Here is a 23,579-nt window from a genome sequence, read left to right on the forward strand (position 1 = left end):
GCACACTGCAGATTTAGCCCACATTAAGTTAAGCAAAACAATTTAAAAATGTTTCACAAAAAATGTGTTGTGCCTGAAGAAAACAGAGCCTGCATCACATGTTTCTTTAGAAGATATTCTTTTAATAAGTTGCGTTAAGATTCATGATTCAAGTTGTTTATTGTCGCTCCGTTACACAAGTACAATCGTGAAATGCTTTTGCTGGGAGGGTCCATAAAAGAAAACAAATAGTTAATATTAAAAGAAATATAAAAAAAGATACAAGAAGCAATAAAAATATCCATCCAACAAAAACAAAAAAAGGGGGGGGGGGCATTGTCGAATTAGTTAATTAGAGGGCTGCAGGGCAAAAATTTGCTGATGGGTCCCTACTGTTAGCTTTGATGGGAAAGGTGTGTTTGGCGGACATCTTAACATCCGAAGCATTGTTTCAAAGACTGAGCAGCTTGAAAGTTTGTTGGCTGATTCGAACTTGGACTTTCCTCACCTCGTTATATTTGGTTATCATTTTTTTAGGAAAACCAGCAAAGTGTATTTTTATTCCTTGCAAGACTTTGCTATCTCCATTGTATTGCCCCCTCTTATGTCTTTTAACTGTTCTTTGCATTAACCAGCCCCATAATTCTAAAAATAATGTCAATGACAAATTGAAATTCTTATAAAAGGAAATTGTTACCAAGACTGAATTGTTGTATTAGGTCATTTTAGATATACATTGGACAGTAACAGGAAATAAATCCCACTCAAATAATTCAAGGCCTAAACAGGGTTACTCAATCATCACAAAAATGCATCAGGACAGGCGTGCATGGTAGCCCCTGCCATAAGTGTATGAATGGGTGAATGACGACATGTAGTGTTAAAGCGCTTTGAGTGGTCGGAAGACTAGAAAAGCGCCATACAAGTACAGTCTATTTACTAAAAAGCTAAAAAAGCTAAAGGGACTGGAATAATGTTTTGCAGACTGATGACATAGAAAAGTATTCTTTGATGGACAGAATCAGTGAAACAAAACATTTTGCAGAGCAAAATATATTCTACCATTGTTACCATGAGCATCTTTGGAGGTTAATGAAGCAGAGAGACTTAGCATTGAAGGCAGCTCTTAAATCCGGTTTTGCACATGAAAATCATTTTTTAGGAGTTGTGAAATCAAACAACTGAGGCATCCAATCAATGAACCAATCAATGAGTCCAAGGGAAGTAGTAAATAGATTGGGAAAATATGAATTCAATTAAAAAGGAGGGTAAATCAGTTAAAAATTGGTAAAGGAACAATCAAGTCATGGAAGATAAAGAACAAATTGCTACAATCATTAATCCATTCTTTGTAGATTCAGTAGTGTTTGGTCAAAAATTGGAGTGCAAGATCAAGAGTTCTTAAAAATAATAATTCCTTGTTTTTCGCAATCGAAAATATCTCAGCATTTTGTGAAAGTACTTGATTGCCTTTTGCAAATTGGTCCAATTGTAGTTTTTATTATAAAATAATATAATTATAAATCTATATTAGGAAAGCCTTTTAACTATCTGATACATCTAGCAATTACAAACTTGGATGTTCCTCATTCCTGGAAGGCTGCAGTAGTGACCCATCTTTAAACCAGGCGAAACAACGATCTCATCAAGTAACCTCCCAATAACTTTTAAAAATGCAAAAAAAGGTAGTTTGTCTCTCATTTCAATGAAGGGAAAGTTACTCTACACCCAATGCAATTTGGTTTCCTAAAGCATAATTTCACATAAACAGCAAATAGACTTTTTTTTAACAAATCAAAAGTTAAAGGTGTTGTTGGAGCTGTGTTTTTAGATTTTAAGATTTGACATTTTCACATCTGTCTATATTAAGTTGATTGGATCTAAAGAAGATGTCACATCCTTGACACATGTTAAATATGTATAATAACACAAACTTATCTTTCAAAAGGGGTCATCAGTAATGTTAAATCAGCAGAAATATAACATCCTGAAAAAAATTTAATTTCCTCAATTTGACAGCTTCTTTTTTTTACTCAGATATATGACTGATGTTTAAACATATTCATAATCTCGTACCCCCTCCAAAAGGATGCCTGGCCTATCCTGGTAGTGGCAGTACCATTGGGACTAGAGCATCTTTTACGGGTGACTGTCTTTCTGAACTGGGGTTGGGAAGTGTATTATTTTGTCATGTGGTTGTCTTTTGTGTCTACCTACCCAGGGTCAACAGATTCAGATTCGCTTCTAGCTGACTCTGGTGCAATCAGTGTTAATTGTGCATTGTCCCTGCAAAAATATATATTCAAATTCAATTTTAAAAAATTTAAATGATAAACAAAAATTTAAATAATACAACAACCAGCTTGAATAATTGTAACTGCCCGAGGTTTTTTGTGTGTTCATTACTTTGTATGTACTTTGATTGAACACCACTTGCTTTATTAATATAAAATAACGAAGTCCTTTAAATTTGGTTTTGACAGTAAATCCAACTCCTGGTACAGCAAAAAAAAAAAGGATCTCTCTGCTGAACAATCATTGTACATTTCCTTAAAAGAGCAATGGAAAAATTACAATATGTGTAGGAATGAAAAAAACTGCACTTAAAATTAAAAGGAATATTCTTTTTATATATGGTCCTGAAAGTGTTTGTCAGGCTACATCTATGATCAGTAAGCAAGTGCCACATTACCCCTTGATATCTAAACATCTGATATTTTATTCCAACTCCTTCAACGAACATATCTGACCAACACAAAAGAGCAAAATATGCTTAAAATCAAACAATGGGATTACAGATGTAAACAAAGAACAAAGTTACCTTCCTGAAAAGGAATTACAGATAAACATTTAAACCCTACATAGTCTTCATCATGACATTTTTTTATATATTTAATAAATATATAACAGGTGGAATGGTGGTAGTTACTGACACATGTACCTGAGGTCAAGAATTGCAATCTGCATTGACCACATCATGTGATCCGACTCATTGAGGTTTGGAACCCAAACACATCAAAGACAAGTTCTAAGAATAATCTTTGAGTGCATTACATTACAGAGTGAAATAAAAAGATAACTTATATATAAAAGGTAAACAAAAAACTGCCACGATGTCAAATGAATCAGTTTAACCTCACAGTTTGAAGTGGAAGTCTGAGGAGCTCTGAAAAACACTTGAGCTTTTCGGATTACGTTAAGAAACACTCAAGTCTCTGAATGAAAAGCTGAGGATCAATTGAATATTTTACCTGGTCTGGAGTTAGTTCTTTTTCTGAAGCATTTCAAAATTGTACACTATACACACAAATGCATTTCACAAGAAGTGTTTGTAATTAAAAGCTACTTATTTTGAGAATTAGCCCTTGAACACATCTTCGCTAAGCTGTAGTTGGGTACAACGTTGTCCCATGTAGAGACAAATGTATAAAAAAATGATGATCTACATCTTAGAATTCTGTGTGTGTGTGTTTGTGTGTGCGTATGTGTTACTGTATGTTTGGGTATCAGCGATAGCTTGCAGCTAAGATCTTTTCACGGTTTTCCTCAAACTGCTGCAGCATCTTCTGGGGGTCATGGTCAGCAGGAATCACCTGTACACACACACACACACACACACACACACACACACACACACACACACACACACACACACACACACACACACACACACAATAAAGAATTACAGACCACATGTGCGGGGACAAAAATAATGATTTTAAGGTCACTATTACACCAGGACATCAACAGCATTGCATAACAAGAGGGATGAAGTGGAAACACATTTGGTTATAGCTTGGTGAAAAAAGTTTAATCTCTACGTTCAATATCTACACAAACCAAAGCAAATACCTGGCAGGATGTGAATGGTCACTCACCAGGACAGGAGCCGGTAGAGGGGAGGAGTTACGCTTGATGAGCCAGTCCTCATACAGCTGGTGGACGGACTCAAGATACTCCTGGTGAACAGAATCAGATCAGAATCGGTTCATTGCATTCATGTTTAATGTTGGCTCATGCAAGGAGTTTGACTTGGTGATTGGTGCATAACAACAAGCACAGTACAATAGTATAAAAACATAATTAAAAATAAAAAGCAACAAAAACTAAAATAAACATAACAACCAACAAATAAACAAAAACAAGGTGTAAATCTCAGGTTTATAAATTATAAATTTAAATGATAGTGTGGTATCTGTCTTACCATACAAACAAAACAACCAACAAACAAAACAACCAACAACACAAGGATAACACAAATGACAAAACAACCAAAACAGCCAACAACACAACCGATATATATGAATTGAGAAATGAGTTGAGAATGTCAACGACAATTCCTACAGACACAGTCCTCCGAAGACTGAAGTAGCATCTGCACTGTCAACTTTGGTAAACTATTATTTTTATTATAACATCAGGAACATTTCAAACATTAACAAAAACAAACACTTTTCTAAAAGCCTGAAACCCATCTATTGTAAAAAAAAATAGAACGTCTGTATTAGGATGTGTTTCACTTAAATTAGTTCCACATTGGCTATATGCCAATGTTTATTCCAATTACTTTCTGGTCAAAGAGGAACGCACCTTTCACCAGAAGAGGATATCACAGCAGAAAACTGTAAATTCATCAATTAACAATAAAAACAACACAAAACTAATTGTGACCAATTCACTAAATGTTTATCTTCACACTCTAAAAAACCCCACTGATTTCCCTTTAAGTTAGTTGACAATGTTTCTTTTCTGCAAAGTGAAACCATATGTTTGAATGCGTGTCCTCACCAATGGAATTACTTTCTCCTCTTCTCTGCATCTCTGATTTAACCTCTCATGGCAGGTCTGAGGAGATGTCTGCAGGTAGACTGGAGCCAGAGAAGAAAAGTAATTGAACCTGACGTGATTGTTTAACAAATTAAAATCAGACAGAGGGAGTATATCATGTTTTCATGACTGAATGTGGGGGAGCTGATTGTGTGGTACATATGGGGGATGGCTGAAAATGACTTAGTAAATTTCTGTGGAAGATGACCTTTTATCTGATTTGCAGTGGCAAAAGACTTGCAAGAAAGGATAGGATGCCTGTAAGCACTCATCATTTCTTCATTTAAAATCAGGGTAGGCATGCAGACGTTGCCAATTTGCCATCACATCCACAGTAGAATAAACCAACTTTCACTCAGACTCTGCTTCTGATTCCTGAACAAACATTTTGGCAATATGCTTTCAGTCTAAAAAACAAATCAAATTATTGTTTAATGTTATAGTTTAAGGCATGTTTTTTATGCTGCAGTCATTGACAGACTACAGTGTGTGATGTGTGCAACCAGACAGGCATAACAACAGACCTGATCTACATTTTTTAGAACAAAGTATGAAAACACCACCACACTCACACCACATACAGGTGGATAGCAATTATCATCGTTTAAAAAATACAGATTTCAGTTCCCAGTCAATGTTCTTATTGTAATGTAATTGTATTCTCTATGTTTCTATGAGTTTAAATTGTATAAACCTTAATCAAATGTGTGTTTCATTTTCTTTCTATTGTGTAATCTTACCAATCAGATCAACAGGAATGGAAATGTTAGTTGTGATCCAATCAAACCACTCGCTGAGAACAGCATAGTCCACCTCTGGCATTTTCCCACTGAAAAAAACAAACAATTATAGCTGCTACGCAGTGAGTCGGGCCGGGCATTTAGAGAAAGAAGAAGGTTTCGTAAACCTTGAAATCATGTGTCTCTAACTCACACAGCAAAATGCCTGAGGATGCATTAGCATATTTATTCTACACCTCCAAAAGCTCAAACGCACAACCTTCAACACCAAGGGCCAGTCATGATCTTGTTGAGCTATCTGCCAAGTGAAAAACCAAAGAAGGCTTCAACTGACTTCTCAAGTCCTGTGAATCTACAGGGGAGTGTTGAAGGTAGATTTCAAACTGGTGTCAAAAATTCCGTTATCAGGACAAAATTCTCAGAATTTGTGAACTTCATCTAGACCAGTGGTTCTCAACTGGTCTTGCTGTGGGACCCACCATCACCCCTTAATGACAAGCCGCGGCCCACATTTTCAAATTTTCAACTTCTCAAATGTATTTAATGAAAAGATGGTGCAGTTTGAACCTGAGCTGAAAATGTCCTCTGCAGTCGTAGTAGTAGGGAGCTCTCTTGTGCAGAGAAATTGTTCCTGTCAGTCCCCGTCCCACACATATTTCACGTAAACGAGTACAATGGACTGACTAAATGCAAATGTCAACTCACATTGTAGCAGACCTCAAGCACATTAACCATACGTATGCTTTAAATCTGTATTGTCCACGATCGAGTGTGGTCCACATACAGTTTGAGCTTGGTTAACCCAGCTTACCGGGTGTAACCAACTAGCATGCTGCAGCGCTGCTACAGTTGACAGCAACTGGTGCGCTATCAAGACTTTCCACGGAAAACTAGCACTCCAGAATTTCTGTTTGGTGTGTGCGAGAAGTAGACACAAACAGCTGTTTGGGTCAAAGGGCGTACTGAGGATGTCGCATGTAGAACTGAACGTCCCGTACCAAACAGTTCAATACCAATACACATATTGTTACACCCCTGGTATTATACAGACATAAAGCTTGAACTGTTCTGCAACAGAATCCATCAAGCATGAGAGGTAAGCTGAAATTATATTCCATATGCATTGATTTATACAATGTTTTGGTCTGATCCAGGAGTGGAAGTTTCTCAAACCACAGATACCTTCTGAAGAGATTCTCCACAAAGATGTACTTGGCACTGAAGATGGACCTCTCAATCATCCTGACAGGGGCTGTCTGGAACCCACAAGAAACTTGAAGTACATACAGCTGATTTTCTGATGAGGTCATATATTTGCATCACCAGTCCACAACTACCAATGTGTCAGCAATGCAGGTTGACATTGCGTACATTAACTAGTACACAATAAGATTGGTGTGTTTCTCGTGAACAGTACACTTACCATGGCTGACAGGTGTGTATCCAGCATGGTGAGTTGAACATATGTCTGCAGTGTGATGCCCCAGCGCTCAGGATCTTGGTACATCAGAGCCTGCATTGACAGAAACACACAGCTAACATGACCAGCATGGAAGATATACAGAAAATTAAATGACTACTGGACAAACCACTGGATGTATTTCCACGTGGTTTTGCTGGAAAATGGTCCCCAGAGGATGGATCCTGATATTTTTTGGCGACTTTTCTGAACATAGTGCCACCATTAGTACAAAATTCACTTGTATTTATGGTACACAGGACATATCCAAATCAACTAGATTGCCATGAAATTAAAAAGGTCAGTTCACAATAGAGTCAGAAAACTAATTTTCTCTCTTCCCTCTACTGGTATTTAACCATGTAGGTAGGTTGTCCGTCTCAGATTCTTACAACAAACAATGCAGCCCCTCTAGTAGGTCTTCACATCTTTAGTTTTGTTTAATTTTAAAAATAATTTAAAAAGTCCTATTTTATCGCTCCCAGAACCTATCCTGCAAATAATTTTAGGTCTGATTGGATTTAAAAAGTCTGATTGTCAGGTCAAAAGGATAACAACACCGTCATGTACAATACCAGAGGGTTGTGTCCACGGACATTCCTCCATTTAGAAATTGGCTCTGTAAGGACCTGGAACCAAAAAAAGAGAAGCAAATTCATTAATGAACATTTCCAATGTCCAGGGTCATGACTCAACAGTAACATTGCTGTACTGAAACAGTGGATTAAATAATCTAATTTTCATCTGAATGTGAACCTCCTGGTGGGAGCATGTGCACACAAATCAACATTATGCACAATATAACTGTATAAGGACATTGTTTTGTTGTACCTTTACGTTGCTAGTTTTTTCAAAATACTTCAGACATGTTGTTTTCCCACTGGCAATGTTCCCCTCAATGCAAATCTGAAAACAGTGACAGAGGGACATTTATTAACAGGCTGGTCCACAAAAATAATGACGAAAAGGGACATAGCTATGATATGAGCATGTATTTTGGTATGTTACGCATGATGATTAGTATTTAATCACTGTAAAATGGGTAATAATTGAAACTAGAAACTGCAGCCATCATTATGAGTGTGTCTGCTGGTGAAAGTTAGAAAGTGCGACCACGTATGACTGTTTTGTTATGAATTTTCAAAGTTTTAAACTTTAAACGGTTGAATGACTCCAGGGGAAAAACTGATTATTAGAAAAACTGATTATTAGATTATACAGTGAAGACTCACCACTGCTTTCTTATCCATCCCATTCTGCACCAGCTTGCCTTGGAAGGAAGACAACATGGTCAGACAAGACTTCACTTCCAACAACTCCCAGTGCTCAGATCAGTAGGCTACAGCAATGTCAGAGGAACAGAACAATGTTACAATGCACAAAAGGTATGGTACAGTGTATAATATAGTAAAGACATCTGATAGTGATAGGGTTGTTGTGTATTTTAGGGCATTGGGTTGGAAATGAAACAATGACTGTGAAGTTAAAGTGATGTAATATGAGAGCTTTAACATGCGTTTTTACATCTACAATCTAATAAAACCGTGCATCATTTGTTGCCCTTTTTCTTCACCCATTATGTATGTATAAAAAAATAACAAAAGTCATTGTCAATGACAATGTCATTATAATGCCCAATTTGCTTAACTGGCTTATGTAAATACTAAACCAAGTTTTGAAGAACTTCAAAAAAGGGTTAAGGCTGGACTAAATTAGGGGAAGTCGCAAAACCTCAATCACTGTATGGGATGTACATATAGACTGCTTCATCGCATAACGCGACTATTCCCTTGCAATACTGGCCGGCTAACGACAGCGTAGGTCGAATATTTTGAATAGCTCTTGTTTAACTGAAACATGATCAAATGGAAATGGAGAAAAGTCCGCTGCTAGGGCTGGGTATCGTACCTTTAGTTCGACTTCATTCTATACACATCACGTGAAATGAATCTGTGTCTGTTGCACATAATATATTGTGTCCCAGTACACTAAGTGGAACCCAAAGGCCACCACTGACCTGTAGTAACGTGCGGCGGGCTGCTGCGAGCTCGGCTCTGGATCAGTCTGAGGCACCCGGCAGATACATCTATCCCTCTATATCCAGCACCGCGACATGATGGCAGAGTAACAGCACATTTAACCAACATGAGTCGAACACACCTGGCCATTAACCTTCCACTACCACCAGACACCAACATATCGCTGCACATTTATCGGCAGACCTTTTGTCGATTGCATGTCAAACAGGACTTCTTCTTCTTCTTCTGCTTCTTCTTTCAGTTTATTGGCGGACTACAAACCAACGTTTAGGTGCATGCCACCACCTACTGTACCGGAGTGTGTAACAGCATGACTTTATGACAGTTATCCACACAATAATAATGTTATTTATAAATTAAAAAATTAAAAACAAACAAACAAAACAACCCCCCCCCCCAAAAAAAAACTGCTCCCAAGCTAAGTCGCATGGCTCTGTATTGTCGTCTATCTATTTCTTCAAGATTACTTTTTGCTGCTGCTTCGTACACCATGCAACCATTCCATATAAGTTCTCATCAAAGCCCTGTATAAATGAGTAATGCTTCTTTATCAGCTCCCCATTCAAATCCGACCACATACCTCATTACGTTTAACACCTTATTACATTTGGTCTCAATGTTTTCAATATGATTTTTCCATGTGTATTTTTCATCAAACCATAACCCAAGATATTTCAATGTTATAGCTCTATCCATGGGCTTACTGTATCATGTTGACCCCTGTCCATCACCAATTTTCTTTTTGGTAATCAGCATATTTACTTTTCAACTTAAATTTTAAATTGTCATTCATAAGACCATTTCTCTACATTGACTATTGTTTTCTGTATACTAAACGGGATTTGCAATACTACAATGTTTCATCCTCTACATTGTGCTAATACTAATATATCATAATTTTAGAGGCTTACTAAGAAATCACATCCACATTTATCAGGTGACAGCCAGTATTGCACATCCCGTTGATCAGAGGCCGTGTCATCAGAAACAGACGTCGCTTCACGTGACGCAACTGAGGAACGTCTCATGTCTCTTCAAACATATTTCCTCTTTCCTCTCTCCTTGCATGGTTTCCTCCATGCATCCCTGGTGGGAGGGACTAAGACGCAAGGAAATGACCCAAGTGAGGGAAACGGGGATGTAATTAAAAGACTTAGGGTACATCCCAAGGGTACATCCCAAGTCTCTTAATTGCATCCCCGTTTCCCTCACTTGGGTCCTTTCCTTGCGTCTTAGTCCCTCCCACCAGGGATGCATGGAGGAAACCATTCAAGGAGAGAGGAACGATGAAATATGTTTTAAGAGACATGATGTCCTTTCCTCAGTGGCGTCACGTGAAGTGACGTCTGTTTCTGATCACAGCTGGATCAGTCAGTCGGCTTTAACAGCTGGAGAGACTTTTGAGAAGTTTGTGTCTGTTCACATGATCACTGTACTTAATACCAGTAACTAATACTACTAATAACTAATAAAGACACACAGTAATCACCACTATAGAGGTGTTTTCTCTCTGTAGTCTGTTAACAAACTGTGTTCTGTGTTCTGTTTATAAGCGCAGGATCGATTTCTACCGGCGGAATGCAATCGTCTTATTTATGAATTATTTGCGACTGTACGTTTTGAAATTCAGATTGTGACGTCGATATTAAATAACCCAGAATATGATTATTGTTTCTCTTAAATGATAAAACTCATCAAACCCGACAATCAGGAATGAACAGCCTCACGTGACTGAATGAAATGATGATAAATGATGTAAAAAGTGTTTCGTCTCTCCAGCTCTCTCTCTCTCTCTCTCTCTCTCTCTCTCTCTCTCTCTCTCTCTCTCTCTCTCTCTCTCTCTCTCTCTCTCTCTCTCTCTCTATATATATATAATATATATATATATATTATATATATAGTGTTTTGTCTCTCCAGTTCCCTCTGACTTTGTTGTTTCCACAATAAAAGTTAAAATCATGAAAACACAAATCGTTGTAATAAATGAAGAAAGTTGTTTGTGGTCCTTTTGTTGTTCAGTCTACAATAAACATATTTAAACCAGATGTTGAATCAGAAAACGAATCAAATATAAAGCTTGAGTTTGATCTGTGATCCGTCTTCACTGTTTACATGTTGAAAAAAATTCTTATCAATCCGATCGGCTGCAGCGTCCAATCACATAACTGATGAACAATGAGGGGGCGTGTGGTCGACACTTCCTGGAAGGCTGTTCTCGTGGGTCCTCGCACATGGCTCCTCGGAGATCCCTCCTCCCTCCTCGATCTTCACTCCTCCGAGCTAAATACGAGCTTTGGGACGGCCGTCAATATAGCGGTGCAGAACAACTTCCGGTTCAAGCGAGGATCGAGGAAATGACAAAAAAGAGACTTGGAACGTATCCGTAGTCGGCCGGTAAAACCAAAGAAGAAGAGTGCGAGGAGGGTAATTTAAAAGAGAAACGGATGATAACTGTCCTGAAATCTTCGGATAATAAAAACGTTTAACGTTAGATCATCTTCAGAGAGCGACTTTTGTATGCTCTCTAGGTCTGGTGTTTCTAAGGATATTTTCCGATCGGACTAAAGCAGGTAACACAAGGATATGTTAGTTGTACAAGCTAACTGTATCAGCTTCAATATACTCTGTGAAAAAAAGAGACAAGCCAAACAGTCTGATTAACACTAACGGAAACTGACGTAGGATTTAGCTAGTAACTAAAAACTCAGCAAGTGGAAGCTAGTTGCATTTGTTCACTACGATTATAGGGATAACTGTACCATCTGTATTCAAGCGTCAACGATTAAAGACTAGTTTAATGTGCTGTCTAACAAGCTAACTGACGGCAGTGTAATTTAACTGCTTATCTAACGTTATAGTGATCTGTAAACCAACAGATTAAGTTTGATTTACGGTTTATTGACCTAAATATAACGACAGTAACGGGATCAAATGACAACAATACACTATTGGTGAAAAGTAACACAACATCGCTACACTTAACTAACGTTAGCTACTCAAATACTGTAACTACTTGTACAATTTTGAGGTAATGGTACTTGTACTTGATGGAGTATGTCCATGTTATGCTATTCTACTTATGATTATAAGTAGTACAATTCTACAATGCTATATCTACTACAATTCATGCGGAAATGCTGTACCTTTTCTGTCTACTTTTATTTGATTACTTTAGTTACTTGTACTGTACTGATTGAGAATACAGAATACAAATCAACTGATGATGTATTTTAAATTCAGCTGCCTTGCAGTTTATATAGTAGATCCCCACCTTTACCAGCTGCAACATTAAAGCGATGAACTCATTAATGCATCACTAATTATGATTCTTCAATATAATGTATATGAATCTAAAATGTTGCATTTCATTGGTTTAAACATGGAAATGGTTATTTGACTAAAATAAGAGTAACTGTAAATGTATGTGAGTGTACATATGTGTGTGTGAGCACAGTATACACATGCCTGCATGTATGCACAGTATACATGTAGGTATGTGCGCTCTGAGGACACTTTGGTGGGTGCCGAATCAAGTGGCCACACTCAAAGATGGGAAAGGTCGCTTTGTTGGGGTGCGGGGTGGTTTGTTAAGGGGATACACTGGGTATATGTGTATAATATTTAGGGATGTAGTAGGTGGAATGTGTGTAGATATGTAAGTAAGTCGCCTATTCATGTATGTAGTCATTGGCACACCAGCGTGCCATAGAGAAACAATGATTTTGCTGGCGACACGTTTCTAGCGACGTGTCTCGTGTGATCGTGGGGCCTTAGGTCCTAGCTTTGTGAGCTTAGCTTCCATCCTGGCTCTCTTTGGGCAGTCGACTCCACTTTCAGTGGCATTTGGTCTGGCTGGTCGTGGCGGTGTTGTCTCAAGGTCCTTGGTATATTGTCATTTATCTTAAGTACTCTAGTGAATGAAAATAAAACGTTCCAAGATAAACTGCACAAACATTTTGTTTTTTGGGCGCATTCCACTGAAAATCAATGTCTCTATTGTTTCCTGTCAGGATGAGTTCCTCCTCCTTCCTCTCTCCTCACCCTGCCCCCTTTCCCCTTTCCTCCTCTCCGATTCACTGTCCTGAGCTCGACCTGTCCGTCACACTCAGCTCCGCTCCCAAGACCAGCCGCACACACATGAAGCCCACCCCACTGAAGTTTGGTCAGCAAAGTGACCAATCACAGCTGAAGCCCTTCCCCCAAGGACAGACGGGAAGAGGGGCGAACATACAGGTGATGACATTATCTTTTAGTCCTGGTATGTTTTTGTGACGATGTCACCCTGTAGTCCTGGTGTAATGACTTCATTCTGTGTCTGTTCTGCAGGTGTTTTTTGAAGAGCCGGTGGATCTCGCGGTAACACCGGAGCAGAGCAGAGACATCCCACCTAAGCAGCCAATCAGAGGTCAGATGTGGATCAGAGGATGTCACCACTGTGACCAGTCTGATAATTATGACTGAGGGCCCTATTTTACACCCGGCGCAAAGCGACAGCAACTGTCATTGCTAGTTTCAGACCTACTCAGTTGTCATTTTCACGCCGAGCCCCCACGTTGTGTAACAGCAAATGTACATTGCTACACATCTTATAAGATAACACTCTCAGACCATGGCTACGTTCAGACTGCAGGCGAATCCGATTTAATGACAGACTGTCTGCACTGCTATGTGCAAGTGATCAGATCATCTTTCTGTGTCCAGACATCACCGAACTATCTGCATGGCTTGCTGTGGTAACCACATAGACGTCAGCAACCAGACCTGGCCTAATGGGTGGTCCCAGGGTGCCAGGCCTGAATTTGAACGCCCCCAGGAGAACTCAGCATTATGATTGTTATTATTAAATATATATTTTTGTAGTCATTTGTTATTAGTATTATTTTTGTTATTGGATGTGTTTCATCAAAATGTTCATTATGCACTGTAGCATCGGTGCCGCCATTTTCAAGGCTTAAACCTGATTGTTTTGAGTGTAGCCCCAAATTTTAAATGTAAATCGATATGAAGCTCTACAAAAAATGTAGGCTAATGTGTTACAATGTGAGATAGAGTTCATAACGCAACAGCCTGTCAAAATGAATGCAGGTCTCTGTTAAGGCCCAAATGACCTGAGGCTGTGGTTACACTTGTCTTTTCAATGCAACGTTTTTCATCCGATCATGTCGGGCCACATTAACGGGCAAGTCTGTACGCTCCAAGATCGGAACTTGAACTGGGAACTGCCTGTTTTGCGCTTCCACTGAAGCAGGTGATAAATTGTGTATTTAACCTGTTGATTCATCAGGTTATCATTGCAGCTGGGCGGCTTATTAGGCCCAACTGAAGAGAGGTTAACGTCATGTTGCCTTAGTGGTATCGGGTGCAGTTGTATCGGAGTAGTTTTAGGAGTAAAAGTACATCAGCACAGTATCTGACCCAATACCCGATACTGGTATTGGTGCATCCCTAATTGTTATAATGTATCAGGGCACAGCAGGACATTCCTATCTAACACATTTAACAACGTTCTGCAGCTTCTCCACTAGAGTTTTGAACCGTTACTCAGATGTAATGTCAGTCTTTGTTTTCTAAGTTGTTGTCCTTTATCAAGCTTTGTAAAACATTTAAAATGTGTTCTGTCCATGCAAAGTTTAGAATCACCTCTCAATAACAGAACCATATCTATCTATCTGCAAATAACCAAAGGTTCCTCAACATTAAACTAACATAAAGATTCTTAACAGTAAAGTTAGGCTTTTGTTGTCTTCAGTGGAGGTTATTATCTCTGCCAGGAGAATCATGAGATCGCTCATATGTGACTGTGAGCAAGTGTGCACCTCTGTGTCTGTCCGAGGCTAATCTCACATTCTGCTGCAGTAAACTGCATAATATTTTGGGTGTCAAGTAGGGGTGTAACAATACACGTATTCGTATTGAATCGTTCGGTACTCATTACGATTGTTATATTTATAGCCGCGGATATGATACTCTGGAGTGGAAAACCAGGCTGTACTAACATGCTTAATGCTATTGAGCCCTGTGACACTACTCATTCACAAGCCCATTTTGACAGACTATAATTCCTGCTTTGGTAAAGAAAATTAAAGTCTGAAGCACCCGCTGTTCCTCTGACAACAGACAGCCGGGCTACACAAAGCTAGCTGACTGTAATGACACAAATAGGCCGCTGTCATTAATCTAGTGTCTCAGAAAGAGACGGCAGTGCAGTGGATCTCTCACCACCTCCAAAGATCAGAGAGATTGTGACCTTCTTTTACAGAAGCACAACAGCAGCCTATGTGTTAAAGACAAAACAGGAGTTGCTGCAGCTTCCTGTACACAAATGAATCCATCATAGTTCAAAGTAAAAACTATAGACTGTAATAGAGCTAACACTGGTCGCTGGTCAATGAAATACTCAATAACAACTGTTTCTTCCTGTTATCTGGTTTTATGTAGCCCCCAGACAATGGGTGGAGTCCCGTGGTGGCAGATTGACAGTATCCAATCAAGATCCAGGCTTTCTCGAGAGGGTGGGGCTAAACACCACTCTGGCTCTGAAGGCGGAGCTTCAGTCCCTGCAGGTTCACACTTTTTAGCAGTAGGTCACATGAATCACAGCTGAGCTAATCAACTGCTGGTTCCCATGGTAACCTGTCTGTTGTCCTGCAGGGTGCTGAGTTTAACTCCCAGAAGGCTATTCAGGAGACCCTACGTAGGTCAGAGAGGACCAAAACCTTGATCAACACCAGAGCTACTGAAGGTAACACACACACAAAAGGGGTGCCTCTCATTTACCTTATTTCAAGCAAGGTATGTTGAGCCTAAAGTTAGAATTTGAAAAGTCACGAAGGTGGTTCTCCTTTTACCTGGCTAGATCACCATGGTAATTTATCTTGCAAACCTAACCTGTACCGGAGGAGATTGTTTTTAGAGTTTTAAATTGGGGTTGACTGTAAAATGCACCACCATGTAACTAATGAACTCCTTTGCAAATATCGTCACTAGGGATGCAACTCTGAAAATTTCATGTCACGATTATCCTGGCCAAAGAAATTGCGAGTAACAATATTATCCCGATAATTATCAAAATATGCTCAAAATGGCACTAAAACATACAGCAATCACTTTACCTCACATTTTATTAAGACACAAATATTTTTACTGCATGGAACACACCGTTTTGTTCAGAACATCCTATTTTAGTGATGCATAAATAAAGTATAAATTACTGTGTTTTTTTTCATGAATATTCCTGTATCTTATACAATGCAGCATTTCCTAAAAACAATTTTTTGAATCATAAAACAATAATTCCTCTCAATTATGACTTATGACAAAGTTCATAAGTGATAATTGATTGACAGTATGTTAGTTTGTATAGACTTTTGTTATTCAGATTTCACTTTCAACTTCAACTCAATTAGGGTCATATACATTTTCTATTTTCTCAACCAGTAATTTCTACTTTCTTTCTCTCTGTCTTTGTCTGTAGAAGTGAATGTCTCTCGCTCTCAGCTTCTCTTCACTTCATTGGTCTGTGTCGAGGTGCAGGAAGATCAGCTGATCAGCCAGGTGCTGCAGCATAGGCTGCTGCCGCCCTGTCTTGGCAACAAGGCAGCAGATGGGCCCTCTCTTCTCCTCTTCATGACCTCTGACCACCTCAGACAAAAACCTGTCCCACTAGAGGAGGAGCCTGTCAACTACAAGCCCTGCCCATTGCCATGTCCCACCTGCTCTACCTTTGACCTCCACAGAAGAGGGAGATGCTGAGAGGCCATGCCCTGACATGCACACGGGAGAGCTCTGATTGACAGTAGATACTGAGGTCAGGCTGTGTGTGATATCATTAATAATAGTGATCACATTTTTTTTAATTATTAATATAAACTGAAATCTGTATTTAGATACTTTTTGTTTTTCCAATAGTCTTTTCAAACACAGGGTACATCCCAAGTCTGCTAATTGAATCCACGTTTCCCTCACTTGCGTCTTTTCCAGGAGGAAAGGAAACTATACAAGGAGAGAGAGGAAACGAGGAAATATGTTTTAAGAGAAAACTTCTGTATCGTCACGTGAAGAGATGTCCATTTCTGATAACGGCGGCCGCCGATCACAACTGGATCAGCTGTCAGTTGGCTTTAAAAGCTGGAGAGACTTTTGATGGAGTTTGTCTGCTCACGTGGATACTGTACTAATACAGACACCCACTTATATAACTGTATTTATACTGTGTTCTGTACCAGTTTATAAGCGCAGGATTGATTTGTATTGGCAGATTGCATTTGTCTTATTTCGCAGAGCATTGAAATGATGCAACTAATAACAAACCCGACACTCAGCCTGACGTGTTTCTTGCTGACAGACACATACTCTCCTGCTCTCTTATAAGTTATTAAGTAAAAGATCATAAAGACATATTTCTGTCCCTTTGTTGTTCAGACCTTCAATTAACACAGTTTAGTTTTACCAGATGGTGAATTACAAAACATGAAATATAAAACTTGATACAGAGTAATGCACTTGAATTTAACCTGTGATCTGTTTCACTCTGGTATGAAACCAGTGATGAGTCGCAGCTTTCAATCAAATAACTGATAAACTATGAGGGGGAACGTTGGCCGTTAAGACTTCTGTGAAGGCTGCTCTCGTGTATCCTCGCTCATGGCTAGTAATGTGCAGCAGAGTGTGTGTCTGTAGCAGACAGTGTTCAATCTGTATGTAATGGAGTACTTTCACGATGGAACAAGTTCTGTGGCCCTTGTTTAGACTGATGGTATTGTTCTGGCAGCAGGAATGCTAAGGGGTGCTTTGAATGAGGACAATCCCTTCTAGTAGTTGGCCCAATCCCAATGTCCTCCCCTAAAGCCTCAAGCCCTGAACCCTCAAGGACTTACTGATGTGACCTGTGGTTGTGTATGAGAGACTGAGGGCTTGAAATGGTGTAAATACAAATGGGACAGCATTTTATTGCAACATCACGTTACCATGACAACAAAAAATGGACAATTGTGGGTACTTATTTTATACTTTGTACTCCGTGATTTGAACGTCTTCCAGGCTTTCCTCGCACGAGAGGTCATTTTAAATAATCTATTTACTCATTTTTGTCAAAACAGCTTAGATGACAAAATCAAATATTTGATAAATAAATATCCTCCGATGGCATGTTTTTTTTGGTTCCATCTTTAACCCTTAATGTTTGAGTAAAGCTAATATGACAGGCTGAACACACTTGAGCAGTCCTGTTTATGCCTCCATGTGTTCACTTGTTACCCCGTGTTTAACGTCACATTGCAATGATTTGTGGGTAATTCCCTGAGGCAAAGTCTGCAGCTAACGCGGACTTACAGAAAGGTTTCATAAAGAGCTCAAAATGTCTGCCAGAGAGCCTTCAAACACTCGACGATTTGACAGTGGGAAAGCCCTAAACCAGGGGTGTCAAACTCACTTTCACTCTGGGCCACATCAGCATCACGGTTGCCCTCAAAGCGCCGGTTGTAAATGTAAGAGGGTGTAAAAGTAACATATTGGTAAATAACTCTGCATTTGATTTGTTTTTGCAACTGTAAAAATAGATTTCAGCACATTTGTTATGACTTAAATCCTTTTAATTTAGGGTCAAGAAACCCACATTACTCAAAGGAAAATATCAAAGACAAATAACGTTCAGAGCTTAGAATCCTTTCATGGGTGCGTTTGCACAATCCCATTTGAAGTATTTAATCTGTTGTGAAGCCACATTTAAAGTAGTCTTCAATGTACTCTCAATCCATTTCAAATGTACAGTAACCAGCCAAAGAGCTACTTCGGGTTTTTTTTTTGCGGGCCACAAAATGACGTAGCGGGCCTAGAGTTTGACACCCCTGACCTAGATTGTCCCACAGATGCACCGCCAGGGTCTGAGCATTTTGAGCTTTACACTTTTCTTTCGTCGCACACACGCTAGAGTTATGACCCCGTGCAGGACAGCTGGAAAAGGCTCTCTGACATACAGGAGTTTAGAAGCAACTTCTCAGTGGTGGTACACGAAGAGAGTCTTTATGCCATTGGTGGAGCTCAACACCAACCTAGACAGAGTCGTGATGTACAACCCAATGTTCATCTCGGTTTTAAAAACATCTTCAACTAGTAGTGAGCCGTTTGATGCACAGGAAGCCAAAAACAGTTTTACAACATATTTGCATAATTTCTTTTATTTTGACATTTCAGCAATCTTCTAAAATGTTTAAACTTTACATGAGAAATTGCTGAAAAGAACAGATTGAGACATGCGTCCCTGAATAAAAAAAAAAACTGTGGCATCTCATTCTATTCTAAAATCTACAATGTTGGAAAGATGAGGAACCCACTGAAGACACTAGTCTGTATTTTTCCCTTCCACAGGATGACGTTGACGGTCTCTCCGACATTCAGCTCAAGGATTACCGTGTTGCTGGTGGTGTCACTGTTATCTGAGCCGGTGAATTCCCAGGCGCTCACTTGGTAATTCCTGTTCTTCACCAGGATGGCTCCTGAAGTGTGACCATTGTAGCCGAAAGTCATGAATGAGAAGTGGTAAACGCCTTTCAGTCGAGCAGTGAAGATGCCTGTTGAAGAGGATGCAATGACATCAATAAGTTATAAAAACATTTGTCCTTACTTGGTTCTCAATACATTTTTCTACTCAACGGAAACACAAATAACCATCATCTTCTCAGTTAGATAAGATCGATACCACTCATGTCTGCATGTTAACAATGAAGATAAAGCCATGCAGCTGGTTAGCATACTAGGGAAAACAATTCGCTACCTTTATTCGAAATGTAACAAAATCACCTTCCAACACAACCTGAAGCTCGATGGATTTATAAGAGACTTGTGGAAAAGCTTCAGAGGCCGTGGAGGGAAAATTTTGCCACGTTCTGACCATATTACTAAACAAATGTTTCCCAGATGATATCCAATAATATGGCGGATACATTCCATTTTATTAAAGATGCATACTTTCATATCAGTTAATCATTGGTCAGTCTTCTGAAGGTTATGCATCTAGAACATACCCGTTTTACAGTTGTAAGCGAAGCCAACGTTTGTGAAGACGCGGTTATAGATGAGAATATTGTTGGTGCCGTTCACGCCGGGTCCAGTGAACGTATCGTTGGAGTCGATTATAGTTGCAGAAAAGGCCACCTTGGCATTGACTGACGAAAGAAATGCAAACGCTGTTAAATTCAGTTGTGTAAGTTTGGCATCTTGAACCATTACTTACTATACTTTCCCTTACCTTCTGCTTTAAGGCGCATCACCTCTAATGAGAGTTCACTTTCTTCAGTTCTGAGATCTGTAGGAAGGACAAAAAAAAAAAGAAAAAAAAAGGGTATTACTTTAAACATACAATTTTACATTCCACATTCATGAAAAAGCAGCTCAGTATCTATTTTCCGGGTACAAGTTGCAAAGCTTTTGTTAAGGGATTGGACTATCACGTCGCTCGAGAGAGTCATTATCAAAAGGACAATTCGTGAAAACATTTATTAAGAGAATACAGACTTTTAAAAACTTACCGCCGTTGTCATTTTGTATTTCTGTCAGATTAGCTTCAAGTTGCGTCTCCGTGGCATTCAGCAGGGCTTTGACTTCAAGCTCCCGGGCCGTCGAGTTAAGGTGGGAGAGTTCTTTCTTGTATAGAGTCAGCAGTTTCTGTGTGGCATTGAACGCAGCCCCAGTTTCTGACTCAAGATTTTCAAGTTTCTCTTTTCTCTCCCTTAACTGCCTCTCAGTTGTATCAAGTCTCTCCTCAATGTCACTGATGTTTCCCCCGACTCTCTCCCCGTGTTTGATCAGTTCTCCAACTTCTCTCTTGAGGCTGGCAATGTCAACTTCCTGTTCCTCCAGCTTCGTCTTTGCATCTCTCAACTCCATCTCAGTTTGTGACGCCATCCTTTCTAGGCCCTTTTGTGCGTTTGAAAAGTTTGTCACCAGCCTTTCAAGCGCACTAATGTTGCCGCTTGCAGAATCAAGCTGCAGTCTGGTCCTACCTTCCATAGCGTCAATCCTCTCTTGCAGCAGCATTTGGTTCTCTTCAAGTTTTGTCTGAACATCGTCGAGGTGTAAAATGTTTTTGTAATTTGAGCAAAGAGTCGGCATTTCTTGTCCTTGCTCCGGGTCACACCGTCGTCTGTGTGGGAGTTCTGAAGATGCCGCGCCAACAAAAGCCAGAAGAAAAACCACCATGGTGACCATCTTCAGAGATAAGTTAAGGTTCTTCACTTGACCAGTCTGCAAAGTTGGGATTCCTGTGCTGCTCTTGTGTGGCAGCTCCTTTTTACCTTTTTTGAGGTGGGCGTGGCAAAGGGTCATCAGCAAAGTGGAAACACCTGAGCTCAGCAACACTGGCAACACATGGGCCCTTTGTGCCAGTGCACTCTTTTAAACACCCTGTTTAGTCTCAGTAGGTCCCTGTCTCCTGCCTGAGACACTCATATGTTTTTTGGTTGACATCATGGTTCGTTTCAACGCCATACAACATTACACATAGCACTTCATGTGACACTTCAGTCAAATAATGATGTGAGACAAACAGGCCAATAATCTAATAATACAGTGCAGTTTAGTCTGGATAATCCTGATGAGAGGTTGGGCCAGGCTGGCGTACTGATGACCGGAGTCCGGTTCCCCCTCATGACCTTTCGAAAGGTCAGGGCCATTAACCTGGAGAGCTTCGGAAACAAAGAGGTGTAACTCTATGGTTCAGCGCTTAAGGAATTTGGTTTCAGCCTTCCAGAAACCCAGGATCAGTGCCGGGTCCGACGTCCCAAAGACACCCTGGTTGTGGTCGGGGGAGACCAGCTGAACCCAGATGTGGGACAGCGCATGCCAAACAGGGAACGCAGTGGGATAGGTTTGGTGAAGAAGATTTGGAGGATGTTACCACTACTGCAAGGATGACATGATGAAATCTGCCAACAGGTAAAAGGACACAACTGGTGCAAAAATAACCTGTTCTCACTTTGAATAACCTAGATCGGGGGTGTCAAACTCATCTTCACTCTGGGCCACATCAGCATCACGGTTTCCCTCAAAGGGCCGGTTGTAAATGTAACTACTCCTAACATATTGGTAAATAACTGTCTCTGCATTTTATTATTGTTTGTTCAAGTGTAAAAATATTGTACATGCAGTTATATAAATGTAAAAATATATTTAAGCACATTTCTGTTATTATAACAAATCCTTTTAATTTTGGGTGAAGAAACCCACATTACTCTATCAAACTATTAAAGAAAATATCAAAGCCAAATGTCAAACAAGTTATTATAATAACTTTGTTCAATGCTTAAAATCCTTTCAAGGGTGCGTTTGCACAATCCCACGTGAAGTATTTCATGTGTTTTAAAGTAGTCTTCAATGTAGCCTACTCACAATCCATTTCCATTTCAAATGTAGGGTTACCAGCCAAATAGCTGCTTCTATGACTGTTGTGTTCAAGTATCTCATAATTTTGACTTTCTATCTCATAATTTCGACTATGGGAATCTTTTTATTATTTTTATTTATTTTTTGCTGGCGAATTTGCGGGCCACATAAAATGACATGGCAGGCCTGATTCTGAGTCCGTGAGTCCGTAAGGGTGGATATTGGGATTGGGCCGTTATCCGTTTTTTGTTGACACAGGTTCAGCTCCAGAACTTTGCAGCATCATACAATTTGTATGATTCCACAACCTGACCGTCTCCTCCTCAAAGTATCTATCTTGTCCCACAATTGGCCCTTTGGTATTTTGTCTCTGCCCTCTAGGCCTACTAGTTGAAGTTGGGCAAGGCTAGTGTCTAAACTGACAATGGTGTCCCATGATGCACAATGGTCAAGTCTATTTAGAAGTGACACAATTTGTGAAGAACTTGGCCAACAGTTAGCCCAGTACACAATGATTTAGGTGTCATGCTTTTTGGCCCTGAGAACACAATGTCTTTGCAAATAGATGTTATTTTTAGGTTCAAATCATCTGGAACTTCAACACAGTGAGCCAGTGTTGGTAACTCAGTTGCACCTATAATCCATGAAATGTGATTGTACAGTTTGGGTGGCACATCAGATTTTGCTTTGTTTACTTTAAGCAGTGGGCTCATTGCATTGCTACTGTCTTCCTCATTTGCGCTGGAAGCAGCTTGTAGAAGTAGAGCTTTTATCCAATCAGATTTTGCCCACTGTCTCTAAGTAAAAAAAATCTGCCTGGAGGCCTTCAGAATTACAAGTGAATCCCTATGCAGTTTATGTAAATGTCCCACATAAACTTGTATAAAGAACAGAGTTTTTTTTATACGATATGATGGAAATGCAGGGACATGGTACAAGGGTGCTTGTCACAGGCTAGAATTGTATAGGTCTAGACTAGAGTGTAAAACATGGAGTACAAAATGAAGGTTAATGTGGTATGTGTGGTATATTTTTGTTTTGGCTGAAAGATTGTAAGTATATTCTCTGATCCATACTCCGGAGCAGAAGGTGGCGGTAATGCACCAATAAGCTAGATGCCAACCGCCGTAAAACCAGAAGAAGTGCTCTAGTGACACA

General features: G+C 39.6%; 3 protein-coding genes across 7 annotated transcripts in view; 2 read left to right on the forward strand and 1 right to left on the reverse strand.

Annotated features, from left to right (window-relative positions):
- Nucleotides 1-138: 138 nt before the first annotated feature.
- Nucleotides 139-9,237, reverse strand: tk2 (thymidine kinase 2). 3 transcript variants are annotated; one of them, XM_079279833.1, is made up of 10 exons: nt 9,023-9,237; nt 8,238-8,270; nt 7,837-7,911; nt 7,581-7,634; nt 6,970-7,059; nt 6,729-6,802; nt 5,547-5,635; nt 4,768-4,847; nt 3,858-3,938; nt 139-3,572 (listed from the first exon to the last, which is right to left on the reverse strand). In XM_079279833.1, exons 2-10 carry the CDS (start codon nt 8,253-8,255, stop codon nt 3,486-3,488), a joined length of 648 nt encoding a protein of 215 aa, XP_079135959.1. In that variant the 5' UTR covers nt 8,256-8,270; nt 9,023-9,237; the 3' UTR covers nt 139-3,485. The 3 variants fall into 3 exon arrangements, with proteins under 3 accessions (XP_079135959.1, XP_079135957.1, XP_079135958.1); XM_079279831.1 differs by having other exon boundaries at nt 8,238-8,275; XM_079279832.1 differs by having other exon boundaries at nt 3,832-3,938; nt 8,238-8,275.
- Nucleotides 9,238-11,485: 2,248 nt separating this feature from the next.
- Nucleotides 11,486-18,141, forward strand: ppp1r35 (protein phosphatase 1, regulatory subunit 35). Its single transcript, XM_079280582.1, has 6 exons — nt 11,486-11,614; nt 13,055-13,277; nt 13,371-13,449; nt 15,483-15,607; nt 15,696-15,786; nt 16,519-18,141. The coding sequence occupies exons 2-6, from the start codon at nt 13,056-13,058 to the stop codon at nt 16,794-16,796; spliced, it is 795 nt and encodes a 264-aa protein (XP_079136708.1). The 5' UTR covers nt 11,486-11,614; nt 13,055; the 3' UTR covers nt 16,797-18,141.
- A 5,409-nt stretch (nt 18,142-23,550) lies between these two features.
- aprt (adenine phosphoribosyltransferase) overlaps nt 23,551-23,579 on the forward strand; it is a 7,924-nt gene continuing 7,895 nt past the window's right edge. For all 3 annotated transcript variants that reach the window (XR_013772470.1, XM_079280881.1, XM_079280882.1), the window contains exon 1: nt 23,551-23,579. This exon is cut by the window's right edge and continues 99 nt beyond it. The gene's annotated coding sequence lies outside the window, so the exon portion shown is untranslated.

Source organism: Melanostigma gelatinosum (genome assembly GCF_949748355.1).
Source record: "Melanostigma gelatinosum genome assembly, chromosome: 12".
NCBI lineage: Eukaryota > Metazoa > Chordata > Actinopteri > Perciformes > Zoarcidae > Melanostigma > Melanostigma gelatinosum.